This window comes from Melozone crissalis, unplaced genomic scaffold (genome assembly GCF_028551555.1).
Source record: "Melozone crissalis strain CALT ecotype California unplaced genomic scaffold, PUWL_Pcris_2 ptg000023l_1, whole genome shotgun sequence".
NCBI lineage: Eukaryota > Metazoa > Chordata > Aves > Passeriformes > Passerellidae > Melozone > Melozone crissalis.
Window position 1 is genome coordinate 19,287,963 of NW_026535801.1, and position 17,225 is coordinate 19,305,187.

Below are 17,225 nucleotides of genomic sequence, written 5' to 3' on the forward strand. Positions count from 1 at the left end.
TACATCTAAACAAACTATAATGCAACATACAGATGTTTTCCCTCTGTATGCCTATGTAACTCATGTCAATGACAGTTACGTATATACACTGAGACTAGACCCTTAAGACTGCAAATCAATAGGTGTTTCTATTGTTAACTTTAAATTAATACAAAATAGTAATTGAGAAATGCATTTATCTTCTCTATTAACTAACAAGGAAACACCCTAAACTACATTTCAGTTCTGTTATAGAGTTCTCTGTACTAAATGTGGAAAAACTGAACTACACAAATATTGAAAAGTTAAAAATTCATTGATTTGTTTATTCCTGGTACCACTACCACAATTTACAGGGCAATATACCTGATGTAATGGGAAAATAAAAAGAAAAAAGAAAGACAAAGCTACAACAGAGAAAGACCTCAGGAATGTACATCTAATCGACACTACATTGCATGAATCAATAGCTGCACTTTTTGCAAACTGTGGCTATGACAGTCCTGATCAAGAAGGGTTTCCTGTTTAAGCTGCAGTAACTTTTCTGACTATGGATCATCGTTCCTTCTGTGGCAGATTTTACAGTTCCTCTAATTCATTTGGGACGACTGTCTCAAAGTAACCTGCAGCTTTCCTGACAACTCCTCGCTCTCTCTCCTGCTAAGAACTGTAGCCTGTTGAATACAGGATAAGAAAATTATTACTCTCAGTGAACATTGTACATTATTCATCATCATTATAAATATGCAGTACACCTACCCTTTTTCTGGTAGCATTTTTAGAATCTTCTACCACCATAGCCCCCACTTCCACTTCCAGATCCATAACCACCTAAAAAAACCAGTGTGTATATTTAAGTACATGATCAACAATGGATTTTAACTCAAAAATATTTTCTGTACAAAATCATACTTACCACCATAGGGACTGCCTGAACTTCTGCCACCAAAGCTGCCACCACCTTTCATGGGACCATAGTTAGACTGCTGTTGTCCACTGTAATTGCCAAAATCATTGTAGTTTCCACTTCCACCATAATTACCTAAAACAAGTAATTTATAAAGCCTTGTTTGTTTAACACTTAGGACACAAAACTCACCAAATTCCAATACCCAATGTAAAAATAAATTGTAGTAGTTTAGAACAATTTAAAATTAAATTCATGTATTTTGATGCTACCTCTATGCAAATGCACAGGTAACAGAAGACCCTTAGTATTTTTACCATTAGAAACTGTTATTCTATTGGAGATGAAACACATCCCATTATAAGCACGTTTGAGTAGGCAATTTGATGTGAATCCGACAGGCCAAATTAAAGTCCCCAAAATCAGAAAACCATGAGTTTCACCATTATTCTTCTACTGTACAACTCTGCAGGGATGGATGACAATAATGAAAATTACAATTTATTCACACAAAAAAAGAGACAGAATTGTAATGGACATGCTGCATACAAAATCAGAAAGTATAGTAAGATATACAGCAGTTTTTGCAGCTTAACTCTTCAAATTTGGGGCAAAAAATAAAAAAGCTTAAGTTTGTGTTTGTAGTTCTCACAAAGGAGGATGTGATCTACGTGTTGTGAACTGGTATCCAAGGACAACATACTTGAAATGCTTAAAACCACTGAAATTCCTATACTCTGCCTCCACACACAGATTTATAGCCAAAGCCTTTTGAAAAATACATCCCTGGCAAAACAATGTTGTAGTTTATCAAAGCTGATCCCCATGAAAAAGAACTTCCCTTAAGCAACATGGCCTTCTACATTAAAATCCAGACATACAACTCATTTTACAAATTACCATATTTCAGGCATTGTGAAATGAAACCTAAGAACCACTGATGTCAAATTAAAGCTGGAATCTTACCACCACCAAAATTTCCTCCTTCATTGTAGCCATCATATCCTCCTCCTCCTCCTCCATATCCACCACCTGGGTTTCCATATCCTGGTCCTCCACCACCCCCATAACCTCCTCTGCTGCCATAGCCAGGGCCACCGCCATAGTTGCCACCTTTGGATAAAAGAAATGTCAAACTTAGCACACCAAAGCTAAACACTGGTAAGGAAAGATGCATTTAACAAAAAAACCCCAAACCAACACACTTGTATAATAAAGATATCCCACAGCACTTTTCCTTTATTATATTCATTGTGGCTGCATGATTTATCTAAACTACTTAATTGAGAAAAAACCCATGCTTATAAAATCAGGACCTAAGTAATTCATTTCATGCTACTTCCCTCATCCCTTTTTGCATTCTGATAATTGCATTTTTTAGCCTTTTGGTAATTGCAGTATTTCTCTTCAGATGCATTTTGGATAGATACTCATCCTAACTGCATCACAAAAAAGATACCACTGAACCACAAGAAGTCTTAAAAGCTTACTGAAAACAGTTGTTTACGGCTTTATGCAGTTTCAGTCATCCCAACTGACTAAGAATCTTCACTGAGCTCTCAATAATAAGTAGCTCCCTCACAACCTTATGATGAATTTTTAAAGGGCAAATACAGACTAGTATTTTTTCCACCCATCATTTTGTGGGGAGAAGAAAAAAAAGTTAACTCTTCACAGCTCTACAATGCAGACATTTCATTTTCATTACTGATATTATCACATTATCACCAAAACAAACTTTGCTTCCAAGGTGAAGGCAAGACTTACAGCTGGTTCTAACATTGGGGTAAAAGAAGTGAACAATACACTTACCATCACCAAATCCATTGTATCCGTCACCACCCCCAAAGCTTCCTCTGCTCCCACCACCGCCACCACCACCCCCATAGCCTCCTAGAACACAAAACAGATGAGAATGTTTTCCTGAACATGTTAACTGTTTAAGCCAACTGACAGAGAAAATAAAACCAAAACCAAAATGTAAATCATTTTATAATAATATTCCAGCCATTTACCTCTCCCACCAAAGTTTCCTCCTCGGCCAAAATTCCCTCCACCGCCTCCGAAGTTTCCACGGCCCATGAAGTTGCCTGAGCCACCCCCACGACCTACAAAATATTTCACTTGAATTACATTAATTGAAAACCTGTTACACAAAATAGCTATGCACAACTACAACTCACCTCTCTGAGAGCTAGCAGTCTGCATCTCCTGTTTTGAGAGCGCCTTTTTCACTTCACAGTTGTGTCCATTTATAGTATGGTATTTCTGAACTACATAAAATAGCGAAAAATTAAAGTTAGAAATCACATCATTGCAATATGCTGTAAAACTCTCACAGAAAGTTACTATATGGCATATGCACACTGAAAAGTAACATAAAATCAACCCCATCCTTCACAATAGTAAAGCAGCTGATTATGCAACCATCTCATAGCACACAGTGCTTTTCTGAAATCTTAACACTTTATCCGCCAAGTCATTTGTCACTGAAGAGCTTACATACCAACAATTTTATCAACTGTATCATGATCATCAAAAGTAACAAAAGCGAAGCCTCTCTTCTTTCCACTCTGCCTGTCTTCCATGACCTCTATGGTTTCAATCTTTCCATATTTTTCAAAGTACTCCCTCAAATTATATTCTTCTGTATCTTCTTTAATTCCACCAACAAATATTTTCTTTACGGTGAGGTGTGCCCCAGGCTTTACAGAATCCTGCAATGCCAAAAATGAAATTCAGTGCTTAAAGCAGTAGGTAAAGATCAGAACATGTGGTTAACTGGAACACTAGCTCACCTCCCTGGAAACTGCTCTCTTTGGTTCAACCACGCGTCCATCAACCTTATGTGGTCGAGCGCTCATGGCAGCATCCACCTCCTCCACACAGGAGTAAGTCACAAAGCCAAAGCCTCTGGAACGTTTTGTTTGGGGGTCTCTCATCACCTGCAAACACACAAGGAGGCACTCTGTATTTCTGTGCCACTTTAACTACCAAACCCTTTCAAAGGGACAAACTAATAACAGAGCCTTTACCACACAGTCGGTGAGTGTGCCCCATTTCTCGAAGTGCTCTCTCAAGCTATCATCTGTTGTTTCAAAGCTCAGACCTCCAATGAACAGCTTTCTCAACTGCTCTGGCTCCTTTGGCTCATGGCCCTACAAAATGAAAAAAAATCAAAAACATACATTGAATACAAATTACAGAATTAAAATTTCACTGAATTATTAGAAATTATTTGTACACATTATAACTACAAATAGGTGAAATACATTTACATAAAAACAATGACTTCTAATGGGTTTAGACAGCAGAATAGTAAACACTTAATGAGGTGTGATTTTAATTAAAACACTAACAACTTAAAGAGCGCTAAAATGCAAACAGTAAAGGAATTTTAACATATTAGGTAATTTAATTGCTCCCCACCACCCAAAAATGCATTCATTCTGTAGCTATCTTTGAGCTGCAGCTCACACTGCAGGGACTGGGGATGAAGCACTGCTGGATAAAGGGAAGTTCTAACACTTTATGAAGCATAAATATGCAGATCTACAAAAAATTTAAGGATGCAGTACACAAGGAAAAAAGGCTCGGGCTGAGTGTCTACTCTTTGAGGATGTCCATTTTGAAAGGCTACCTTTATACATTTTTATGGAACATATCAATACTCAGTTCCTTTAAATATAAATTCTGTACTTTGATAATTCTATTACTGGAGCACATGCAAGCAAGATAGTGTAAATATGTATGTGGATTTTAGTGTTATGGGAAATACCTCTCAAATGTGAGACAACCTATGTCTTACAGACAAGAAAATGCCCTAACAACTCATCAATGACCAGCAGTGGGTACAAGTACCAGAGTAAGATTGGTAACTTGGCAAACATCACAGAACAAGCAAGTTTAACAGCTCTTGGTAACACTGCCTATATACAACCAGCCACATTTTAAAAGGTGCAAATTTGCAAATCCCAGTCTTCTGTTAAATGACTGAAATGGGTTTGAGAGTACAATTGTGTTTCTGCTCTGTTTCAGTGCTGCACTTTTTTACTAGACAGGGAATTCCCCCATACATTTGACGAGGAGTTCACAAAAAATTGTTTCAGAACTGCCATTGTCAGAGAAGTCTTACCGGACTTCTCTGTTTAAAAGCAACCAGATTAAAATCTCATTTAGCAAGTGGGTACTTCTGTGCATGTAAGACACTCCACAAAGGGCTGGCCAGCTATGCTGTGTATGACTTCAGTTCTGCAGCATCAGTTAACAGGCTTCACTGCGGCAGTCCATTAAACCAGAGTAGATGCAGCATTATCCTGATGTGAACTACATAAAAACAGCCACAGACTTCTATCTGTAGACATTCTGCTTCAAATCTGAAGTGCTTTAACCTCTGTCACAGCGTTGGGGCTGGCCAGGAAAGCTTAAGCCCCTTAGTGTGTTTTTGTATGATACAGTGCTTCAGCAAACCATTGGCTTATAATACTTAGGTTGTACTACAGCAAACAGTAACTAAGATTATGAAAAGCTGTCTGGGAGTTAAATCTCTGCCCTTACACCTGCTGAATTTTGTTAGACAGAAACCCAGTGTTTTTGATTACAGCTTACTCTTTAAAGCTTTGTTACTTCATGATCATCATATAAATCAGTAACAGTCAATGGTCCCATAACTACAAAGTAAAGCTTCTAGCCTCTTACAAGTAGTCCAGACTACAAAGGCATTAAAAAAAAACAAACTCCCTTCTCACTACATTGAAACTTTAAATTTTATAGGATTACACACCTACCGCATATAGAAATTGCTTTAGGCCAAGTGTCATCTCTTGCTAATTCTAGTTTTCAAAATCTACTGACAATTTTTTGTTGGGTTATGTTAAAGCTGGGGACACTAAGCATTTCAAAACTCTTGTACAGGTACTGAAAGACATTTATTATGTGAAGCTATGAAGATTAGATTCCTTCAAAATCAGAAACATATGCAAGGAAAAACTGTCAGACTATTTACAGTTCTCTGATATTATTCAAGGCTATGAGAGTTTCCAGCTAATAATTCAGAGTGCTTTTACCTTAAAAGAATAACCACAGATTTGTTCAGGTAAGGAGAAGTGAAGCTCTTTCCTACTTATTGTTACGTGCATGAGAACTGCTGCTCTCATACAGCAGGAAGAACACCCGCTGTTACAGCTTCTCTGTTCTACTTGATAAAAATTATCCTTAGGACACATACATGTAACAGGAATTATGTGCAAAAAATAGAAGGCAGTATTTTCTTGAAAGAATGAGGTAATCAGTTTTTTAGGCAGTTTGTTGTCACTGGGATTTTCAGACAAGACTCTTTCTCAGTTGTTCTGTTTAAAGTTATTTCTAACAGCAGTCTTTCCTGCACAGAAAATCCTGCAAAGCACATCTCTCCACCCTGCTCTATCAGAACCAGGCTGCCTCCTGCTCAGCTGACACGCCAGGAGAGCACGCCATTTTGCAGCACTCCTCTGGCAGGAGTGGGGAGAGCAGCTGCAAGACGGTCCAGCCTGCCTTTAGTCGGCAAGACACGGTTTCTCCCCCATAGCTGTCAAAGGGGCTTCCAGACACGTTACACGGCTCTGCGGAGGCGGAAAACTTTCCGTCTGCCCCGACTGCGGCCTTCCCTGCCCCAAAGCCCGACCGCGGCGCGGGCCCGGCCGCCTCCATTTTGTGCTCAGCAGCGGCCGCGGCGCCAATATGGAGGCGAGGGCGGGGCGCGCGGCCGGCGCCGCAGTGGCGCCATGGGCGGGGCCCGGCCCGCGGGGCCCAGGGCGGGGCCGGCGCTGCGGGAGCCGCGGGCCCCTCCGCTCGCCGCCCGCCGAACCGCAGCGCGCCTCCAGGCCCTACCGAGACCCCGACACCCCGCGCACTGTAACTGCACCTCTCGCCTAAGGCGGGGGGAAAGACGGCAGCTAGAACCCGCTGGGATTCCTGCAAAAATCCTCCTCTTTGCAGAAATCCTGACACCTTTTGAGACAAAGCTACTGCACATACACACTGCTTTTATGCTGTGGTTGCCAGCAAGTGGAATTTCCTATGGCAGGGGTTTTGGATGATCAGCCTTTTGGATTGCAGTATTTCTCTCTGAAGGCACTTTTCGGGTGGAGCTTTCCCATGCATTCTACCTCTGAGCAGCAGCAAATGCCCACAAAATGCCGGTCACCAAGGCCACCCTCAGCAGGCAGCACAATCCCAGACTGCCTTCTGAAACGGGAAAGCTTACAGGCCACTGGGGCCTCAGCAACGTGCCCTGAGAAACTTGTTCTCTAGAAACTCAAGTTTTTAAGATCGTTGCAGGGCAAGCTACTTTTGTGAACTACAAGAGGTTATTTAGTATGCAGCTGATCGACCCCGTTACACCCAATTCAAAGTCCAAATGAGGGCGAGAGTTTCAACATTCCTTCCAAAAGGACTTTACACACTGTATTTCAATACAAAATAACCATACACTACCAGACACATGCAACTGGGACAAGGTTTGTTCAGAATTCAAGTGTACAGGCCCTCCCACATTGCAGTAGTGTATCATTCCAGAAAACAGCTGGTTTGAACTAGCTAAAATATTCAGGCAACCTGAAAAAATGTTAGAAAGCAAACAAATCCAAATAAACGAAGATAAAATGCCGCCGTTATAAGCTATATAAGCGCTTTTAATACCCTTTTTGCTGACCTTAAAATTATTTTCTGAAGGGTATTAAGAACTTCCCCCCTCCCACTTCCACACCCTGCCCCAAAAGTAACTAGCTCCCATCCTCCCAAAAACAGCCCCAACATCTTCTCTATACTACGCACCTTATTCAGTCTACGGTATTTCTGCTAGAAGCAAAAGAAAACAGTTATTTTTACTTAGTACAGCTCGCTTTCATTTGCAGTGACTATCAGGCAACCATTTTTACTTAAAAAAAAAGGAAAAAAAAAAGAAAAGCAAATAGGAACCTGTCTTCATTCCCACTAAAAACAGGACTTTTGAAGGTAGAAGTAATCAAGTTCCTGCTGATACTTGGAGGATACATAAATAATTCCACCTTGCTTTAATCAGAAACATACATTTAATCAATTCTGTTACAACAGAAAGCTAGACAAGCAAAATTTCCCCATTAGGCTTAACACCCCACCCCTTACAAGTGTATGTAATAAACTGCAATTTAAAGTTACTCCACTAATACGGGGATGAAGAAGGTAGAAAAAAAAGATAGAAACGGACGGTTAACTTGGGGGTTTTTTTACCTTTGCCCCTTAAAACTACTTTATTTTGAATAAAAAAACCCATCCTCTCACCTGTGAGGATCGTCTTCCTTTCCTCTTGTAGTCTTCCACTTCTCTCTCTTCCTTAATAGCAGCCATTTTGGAAGGGTACTCTCTAACTCGGCCTTTCTTTTAGATCTAGGAAACCTAGAAAACAGGTTGGATAAGTCAGTACTTACCCCAGCTCCTGTGACACAGGGCCCTCTCTGCTGCAGTGCACAGGTGTAGCTTTGCAGGAAGAAATGGGTTGAAGTAGAAAAAAAATCTCTAAAGTATTTAAAAGGGTGGGATAAAAACCCTCAGGCTACTCAGCAAACCACTGAAAAGAGATGCAAAAGAAACATCTGCTATCCCAGTCAAGCTCACTACACAAACTAACGCTAAAATCTGTAGCAAACCTTTGTCTATTACTGTCTGACAAAACTATTTTGAGTACAACTGATACAGCAAGCAAATTCCACTTCAATATCCAAATCCACTACGTAAATTCTGCTTCTCTAGAGTTTTAATCCCCAAAAACATGTAATCTTTTGTAAACACTGCTTATTAGAACTTTCTGATGACTACCTCTTGTAGTCAGCTATCCATCAGTGTGCAACACTATAGGATGTCTTACATAGTTCCTGTATTAAAAACTACCTTCAACTAGTAGTGCAAGAAGCCCTTGCTGATGCTAACCTGCAACATCAAGAACTGCTATCCTCAGGAGTCTCTTCACTATCTGCATTACTTTTGCTTCCCTATTACATATTTGATTACTGCCCGGTACTAGGTAATCTATGTCCCATTACAAATAAGAAATCGTTTACATCTAGGATCATTCAGTTGGTTCTAGTATTAATGTATTCATTTATCTCTGGCCAATATTCATTACTACTTTGGATGTTTCTTGAAGGTTTATTACAGTGGCCAAAATGCAATAATGTTAGGTACATTACAAATGTGCTGCATTTAAAAGCATAGATATTTACAAGATTAGGTGCACTTCTGTGATAGGTTTGTTTGGGTTGTGGGGTTTTTTTTAATGTTTTCTTCCTGCAAATTTTGCTCCTGCATGTGGAAAGGCAGGCAGGTCTCTACTAATGAGCAATATACGCTGTTATTCTAAGTGCAAATTCTTAAACATAACTTCATGTTAAAATTCAGCTTCAAATTAAACTCCGCTGTGAAATCAGGAGTATCACAATTTAATGCATTAACAATTTAAATCGTTTAATTAAGTAACGTCAAAGTGTTTGTATTGTCTTCAGTTCCTGCTACACAATGTTAAAGCTCCTCTTGAAATCCTTTAAATCAAACATCAGTTTGATTTAAGAGGTATTAGGATATTAAGTACTTCAGCTGAGCCGTCAGTTTTTAAAGTCATGTTGGGGAGATATGAAACAGAACTTTAACACTTCAAGGGATTTCCACAAACGAGCTATACAGCAAAATAAAGCTTTAGGAATTGTTAGGGAGTAAAGGAATAAGCTTATTCAAGTACTTTTTCAAAGTAATGGAAAGTATGAATCCCTTTCTGAAGCTGCTATCCCCAGCGAGGCTCCACACTGGCCAACATAAAGCTCCTGGGCATGGTCTCTGCCCCAATGGCCTCTGAAGGCCTTAAGGGTTAAAAAGGAGTTGTCTTCTTGAAATGCACACCATCAGCTCATGTGGAACACAGCCCTGCTCAGCCCTGTCCTCAGGGTGCTGTCCTGAACGTTAAGGCTGACAGCACCAAATTTCTGAACTCTTATCACCAACAAAATACTCTATTCAACTCTGACTACTCAGAATACCTTTACCATTAAACGCTAGTTAATAAACTAGGATTGAGCAATCATATACTGCAATTTAACTAGAGAATTTAAAGCAGTCTCCGAAGAAAGCTTTAAATTATAATGATAAAGAAGTCACCAGGACTTGTCTCATTACTCACAACGCTGCTCTGTCTCTTACAGGAGAAAAGAAGCTAACAGAGACAAATCAGACATTATGAAGATGGAAGTTCACCATCCAATCAGAGAATACTTAGGAAATGCACTGGTCTTTTCTACAAGCAGCTGAGGGTGGTTTTAGAGTGCATACAGAAGGGTGTTTTACAAAACCTAAGAGTTAAAGCAGGAAAAAACTGTTTCCCATTTTTAAGTGTGTTCGTAGTGTACCCCCAACACCAATAGGAACACTCTATACCTGATGTGATAGGTTCCCAAGCTTTACTGAACCACTTCAATGCTTTGAACGCATCAGCCCTCTCAGTTATTAAACCCCGAAGCAGCTAAAACAATTGCTTACATGAAAAGTTGTTTTTAGCTGCTTTGGTTAAGGGATCCACTTTCTTCTGTTTTGAATACAGGAACAGAAACTAGTGTGAGCTGTTGGTTTCTCAGATCTTAATTTCTAAGGTTTCAGCGCTCAGTGAGAGGAGCAAAGATTAAAAATTGCACGCAAAAAACCCCAAAAAAACAACAACCACCTAAACCACACCCCCCCCCCACTATTTTTGCTTGCCATCCTCTCAAACACTTGAACAAAGAACCTTAGGTTTTGAGGAAAGAAAAGCAAGGGCAGAATATCATTACGATTTCCCTCAAAGTAGGGCGAGGATGATTTCACTAGGTTTGTGCAGACTGCTTCATGCTGCCGACCAGGATCGTGGAAGAATGCCACCGAATGTCCTGGCTCTTCAGCACGTGTAGTTGAGGGAGTGGAGAAAAGGAAGAGAACTCTGTAGTTTTCCTTCCCCCACCTCCCCGGACAGCAAAGGTTCCTGGCAGGTTTTAACTCCCTCTGGGCAAGAGTACGAGACACTAGGGAGGTGCTACGTGTTGCAGCATTCCTCTGCGAAATGCAGCGTACTGCAACAAACTATTTTAATGCCTCTAAAACCTGCTTCGAGAAAACGGAATGTGTAGAAAGTGTGTTAAAGAATACCCCTGCCGCACTACTCCGAGTACCTTACGCTGGAAGGGGGTGGGCCGGGGAAGGAAGGGGGAAAGGAACACAGGGAGAGCAGAACAATGACACACGCACGTGTAGGGCTCCCTCGCCCTACTGCAGCCCAGACACGGGCCCGTGTGTTTCGGTGTCCCCCGGATTGCTGCGAAGGGCTCTGCCGCCCCCAGCCCTGCCTCGGACCGAGGGCCGAGCCCTCACCCGCGCGCCGGAGCGCTACGAAATGGCGGCCGCAGCCCGCGGGGTCGCGCGGCGGAAGCGCCGCCTCTCCCGCTCTCTGTCTCTTCCTGCCCGCGCCGCCATTGCGGACAAACGCGGCGTGTCGCAGGCGAAAGCGGGTCTGGAGCGCGGCGGGAACGCCACGACGAGGCGGCGGCCGCGGGAACTGCAAGGGGCTCCATCACATATTGCCGCCAACCACCCCCTTCCCGCCGCGCTTTCCCGCCCGCGGGCTCAGGCGGAATTAAAGCCGTTCCAGCTCCGCGCGGTAGGAGCCGCCTCCTCGGCCGATGGCGGCGAGCCCCGCGCCCCGCGCGCAGTTACCTCCATTTTGTGCCCGGGCTCGGCCAGCGCAGCGCCAATATGGAGCCGGGCGGGAGAGGAGGGGGGGGGGGGGGGGGCGCGGAGGGGTCACGTGGCGGCAAGGCGGGCTCGGGGCGGCGCGCGCGCTGCGGCCGTTACCGCTTTTCTTCTCAGGGCCCACCGCCCATCCCCCCTCCTTCTCCTCTCCCCCCCCCGCCCGCGCGGCGCCTTCCCCGCCAGAAGGACAGAAAAGGGTCGGGAGCGAGGGAAGGTGGGGAGAGGGAATGTGCGGGGAAGGGTAGGGAGGGGAGGAAAGAGAAAATATCACCGTGCCGGCGTTCAGCGACAGCGCCTTCCCGCCCTCGTCGGTCCCACGCAGACCGCCGGCCCAGCGCACAAACCGCCGCCCGCTGTGGGGGTGGCAGCGCCGGCGCAGCCGCGGAGGGCGCGCGGAGCGGCCCCGCCTCCCCACAGTGGGGCCGCCCCCGCTCCGCCCCCGAGCGCGAGGGGCCCTGTGAGGGAGCGCTGTGCGCCGGGCTGCCCCGGCCGGCATCGGGTGCTTGTAAGGAGTAAAAGAGGGAAAGGAGTAAATGCTCTGCCTACAGGGCACAGCTGCAGCAGTATCAGGGTGTGCCCGATGTGCACAGCACCTTCTAAGAGAAGTTATTTGTCTCCGTACATTGTTTTACGCCGGAGATGCTGCAAGGACGCAGCTGAAGATCGGCTCTCCAGAGCTCGTTCAGCGCTCACCCTCAGAACTGAGCGTAGCTTAGTCAGTTTCCGGATAAATGCCAAAACAAGTCCAAGCAGTAAGTTTCACACACTTCCCCATTCAGAGGCATTGCCTGTAGCTTTGAATGGCGCTTGTCATCATAAACTAGCAAAGAGACATCAGGAGAAAGGGTATTCTGCGAGAATTTCGTACAGGAAGCAGCATAGTTAAGCACAAATATTTAAAATGTCTCCTTACCGGAACAATGGTATCAGAAAAAGCAGTGTTATAAAATTTTATTATTAAAGTAACCCATCACATCAAAGTTTATTCAGTCTTTGTTATCCTCTCATAAGTACCAGTACCTATTTTAATATGATGACCTAACCTTAACAGGAGTCTGCACTTACTCCTTTAAAGATATCTTCATCCTATGTAAAGGAGTATGACAGTTGATGAGGTTTTACCAAATCACTGGAAATTTAGTATTAGCTGTTACTTTAATTTTTTTATTTTATCCTGATGTTTCTAAATAAAAATATATCATCATCCTGTTTGATTAACTAAACATAATTTCCCTACTGCATAGAGAAATTCCCAACAGATCTAGAAATGCTCACTGCTATCATGTACAAGGATTGAAACAAGTTTTTACATCATTTCTGTATCTTTGAGAAGGTAGATGTCTACACAGAAAAAAAACTCACTGAAAATCCCATAAAACGTCAGCTATTCTTTGCACTGAGGCCAAAGCCAGGAATTCCTCATCTTCCTTTTCTCAGCAAAGTAAATAAATCACAAAATTTATATTTAAAATAAAATTCTTCCTGTAATTTGTCCTCTTGCTTCTGTTACTCTCAGGTGACAGTACTGAGAGACTCTCAATGGCACTAGCTAAATATGTCTCTTAGTTTCAAAGGTTTTGTAGTTTACACAGGAGCTGCCCCACCACATTTGAAGAATTCCTTTATTAGTTTGATTGTCATTCATTTCACATCTAACTGTTACTCATGGGGGCTGATTGTCTTGCAGTTCATTTGGTTGCACAGCCACAGGCAGATCACATTTGAATTCAACAGTTTCAGTTCATGATCAGCCTCCCCTATGTGTAATCAACTGTACAGAACGTAATAATCTTCTAATACTGTGCTTACTGCACTGAAATAAAAGACAAACCAGTAAATGAGGGAGATGCACATTTTACAAAGATTCACTGTTGCAGATGAAAATGATACACAAGTTTGAGGGCTTAGATGAAATTGTAATTTTGATTTCAGGCAAACAGTTTTCTGGTAGTGAAGTGCTTTCAGGTTGTCTAGTAAAATATTGCTCCCTGGTTTGGGTCACCCATTTCCTTAGGTGAAAACGTAGCATTTGAAACACTCATATCTGTCCTGGCTCATGTAGTTTCATCATTAGATGAACTTTCACATTATGTAGCAGATGCAGCATTGGTCATCTCTGCAGATGGCTAACATGCTTTTCTTTTTGCTAGCAATGTTTGCAAATATGTACTCTCCTCTTTGTAAGCCAAGTGAACAACAGTGTGTGCCTATTTAAAAAAACAAACAAACAAAAACAGTGGGAAAGGCTTTTAGCTTTTATATATTTATGTGGTTGGAATGTCAGTTTCACTTCACTGTCTTTTTTGTTGTTGTTGTTGTGGGTTTGTTGGAGGTTTTATTGTTTGACTCTTATACAGCATTTGTTTGTGAAGTGAATCTTAAAGTAGGTAAATATTGTTGGTAAAACTGTCCAAAGTATTTTTTAGTATTACACAAAGTTTAAGATGTGAATATGAAATTGATCTTGAACTCTAGTCTCCAGAATAGTAATGTTAATGGAGCCAATTCACTGAACTAAATATATTTGCTATAAAACTCTGAGATTGCACAAACAAATGGACTCGTTATTAATTATGTGTTAGTACTGTCCTAGTTTTAAACGTGGAGTTGTCTTGGCCATATTTGCATTTCATACTTTAAAAAGGATGCAGACTGCAATTTTGATAAGAAGTCCAGAGTGCTACAGAGCAAATAATTCATGTGAGCTTCAGGCCAAAACGCTGTTTAACATTCAATTCCGTAGAAATGGGATATATTTAAACATGGGCAAGTGTTACTGGAGACACTTGCCAATTGTGCAAGCAACTGCAGCTTCTGCTATCTTCTTCATTTGGAAACAATTGTTTTCATCTCTGAATTTGATTTAAATTGCTGAGCTTTGCTGAACAGAGACAGGATAATACACTAAGGTCTGGTAACATTTTGGCAATTCTTGCATGCAGTGCAGGGTGCATGAAAACCCTTTACTTAATTAATTGAAAAATGCATAGAGCCAATACACTGATTACTTTTAGTATGATTATGTTATGACATTTGCTTTATTTCAGTAATTGCTATAACTCTTAATAGATATACACAGACATATACATCTGTATACTTGTATACACACACACCAGAAACAACAAATCCTTTTCCACTACAGGCTGTGCCGGCCAAGTGTCTTGTGCCCCAGAACTCTGGCAGTCCCTGCAGGACTCAGTTGCAGGGGTTTGAGAAAGCTTTCTGTCTGCCCCTTCCCGTGGAGGTTACAGAATGCATGCAGACACATCAGCTGCTTCAATATGTGCTCTCCTGTGTTTTAATAATTGATAAGGAGTGCTTGAAGTAATACACCAGTGTGTCCATAAGCGAGTTTGAAATGAAAAGATACATACATTTATACCAGCCTGGCACAGGTTTAGTAATCTCCAGCAAATATTTTGGAAATAGCACCAACCTCTTGTGACTGTGTCCATTCCACTCCATCTGTCAGAAACCTTAGATCAATTTTCCGTGACTGCTGTTCCTCAGGAGCTATGTCTGAGAGCTGCAATGCAGGAAATGAGAGAGATCAAACCATTTTTAGCAGCTAGCTCAATTAGAAATACTAGAAAACTTTGTATATTTCCCTTTGTATATTTCAGGTTCATTCAGGGTGACAAAATTGCTTCTTTCTACAAATTGTATCTCTATTTAAAATGTTTATTTTTCACAATGTGTTATATTTGTACCAGATATGTAATATGGAAAATAATGCTGCATTTTGGATTGCTATAAATAGGAATAGTTTCCTACACACATCTTTTCTCTTTTTGTTCTGCTCTTCTTTGTATGTTAATTAAATCTCAACCTATTACGTTCTATTTTATTCCATAACCTGCTATGTCTGTGTTTTATCTGAATTTTCAAAATTTTATTTTCTTGAACCCTTCTGACAAAAACTAAAGAAAGAAGTGTGCATTAGCGATGATACTCGGAATGACCAAACAATAAAACCACTAGAAGTGAGGGGAAAATAGCTTGCTGAGATGCCATTATAACAGAGCTGGCTCTGTAACTTGTTCCCAAGAATTCCACATTTATTGTCTAGGTCTTAGGATAGGAGGAATTCTGTTACTGGCAAAATTATGCCGTGGACAAAGTGTAAGGTGACATGTTGAAATGCCATCATATTAAAGGAGCTTACTTGAAATAAGGAATCATATGCCCAACAGCCTGGGCTGCTTGATTTACAAAAGGCTCTAGGGTAAATTTAGGGCTTTCTTAAAAGCAATATTCTTTGTTTATGCTAGATTTTTTTTTTGTTAGCAAACATACATTTTCTTTAAATGTAGATTAAGTAGAAAGGAGTTTATGTATTGCTAGTGGAAAAAAGAATGTGATTTACAGTTGAAAACTCCAGGTAAAATGGAGTTTAATATGCTATATTTGAGATGCCAGGACACGAAGAGTCAGCTGTTCTAAAATTTGTGCAATAAAATCATCACAGCGGGGGAAAAGGTGGGAAAAAAATGGCAAGGTTTTTAGAATGATTTTAATTGGGATTCGCTTGTCTACACAGGAATGAAGAAACCCCTTGAGATGCAGACGAAAGAAGAAAAATGGAGGATGTAGCAGGTTAGATCTCCCATTCTTGAAATCAAAATTGTAAAAAATAATATATAATTATGTTTGATCTTGAGTGTTCATTCTTTGTTACTACGATTTGCAAAACAGTAATTAGAAATAATTGTACAACTAACTAAACATTTAGTATTATTTGGTACATTTTATTAAGGCGAGAAAACTGCAGGTGGATTTCCTGCTCGTGTCCGTATGTGAGCAAGGGAGCAGAGCATGGGAAATAAATCTTGTTCTTCCCCTGACTGCAATGCAGATCTGGCTCTGGGCGGGGTTTCCATTTCCGCACGGCTCCAGCACATGGGCAGCGCTCAGCCAATCGCGAGCGCCACATCTGGCACTGGGTTTGTGCGGCTCTCAATGCCTCTTGACTGCTGAGCAGCAAAACCTCTCGCTTCTTTTTCCCCCTTCTTTTCCCTCTCCTAAATTGAATTTGCACACATTCTACAGACGGTGATTTATGTCAAACATAGTTGTAACTGTTTATCTGGTACACACTGTAGCTACCCCAACAGCTAGTTTGCCAACATCTGTCACAAACCGAATTACAAAAAAACCCCCAAAACCGGCTACATAGATGATCCTTTTCCTGTACTTACTCTCCATGCCATGCTCTAAGCTGCTGGGATCATGCTTTTTGATAACGTGGTATGCTTTATCTGTTTGTAAATTGTTCTTCACTTTTAAGTATCACACTCCCTTGCAAGTCAGATGCTTCAAAATGCATTGAATTGATTTTTTTATATGATTATTTTCTGGTCTGTTGCTGCTGAAAAACAGATTATACTTTTTATAAAAATTACTTGAGATTTTTAGATTACTGTGATATAAAGACATATGGACAGTTCTTTATATATAGAGTGAAACATATGTGAATAAGGTTATGCCTTTCAAAAGCTGTCAAAATAAATTTAAAATTCCAGAGGCTACTACCACATGTGCTAATGTTTGCATTTGCAGC

The 17,225-nt window shown here is 41.3% G+C and overlaps 1 protein-coding gene across 2 annotated transcripts; it reads right to left on the reverse strand.

The window, feature by feature from the left end:
- Positions 1–276: 276 nt before the first annotated feature.
- HNRNPA3 (heterogeneous nuclear ribonucleoprotein A3) lies at positions 277–12,042 on the reverse strand. Of its 2 annotated transcripts, none has more exons than XM_054278517.1 (13): positions 11,937–12,042; positions 8,186–8,299; positions 7,700–7,723; positions 3,922–4,044; positions 3,685–3,831; positions 3,393–3,603; positions 3,070–3,159; positions 2,902–2,994; positions 2,699–2,779; positions 1,853–1,999; positions 896–1,021; positions 739–810; positions 277–653 (listed from the first exon to the last, which is right to left on the reverse strand). In XM_054278517.1, exons 2-12 carry the CDS (start codon positions 8,249–8,251, stop codon positions 758–760), a joined length of 1,161 nt encoding a protein of 386 aa, XP_054134492.1. In that variant the 5' UTR covers positions 8,252–8,299; positions 11,937–12,042; the 3' UTR covers positions 277–653; positions 739–757. The 2 variants fall into 2 exon arrangements, with proteins under 2 accessions (XP_054134492.1, XP_054134491.1); XM_054278516.1 differs by having other exon boundaries at positions 2,902–3,009.
- Between the last annotated feature and the right edge of the window lie 5,183 nt (positions 12,043–17,225).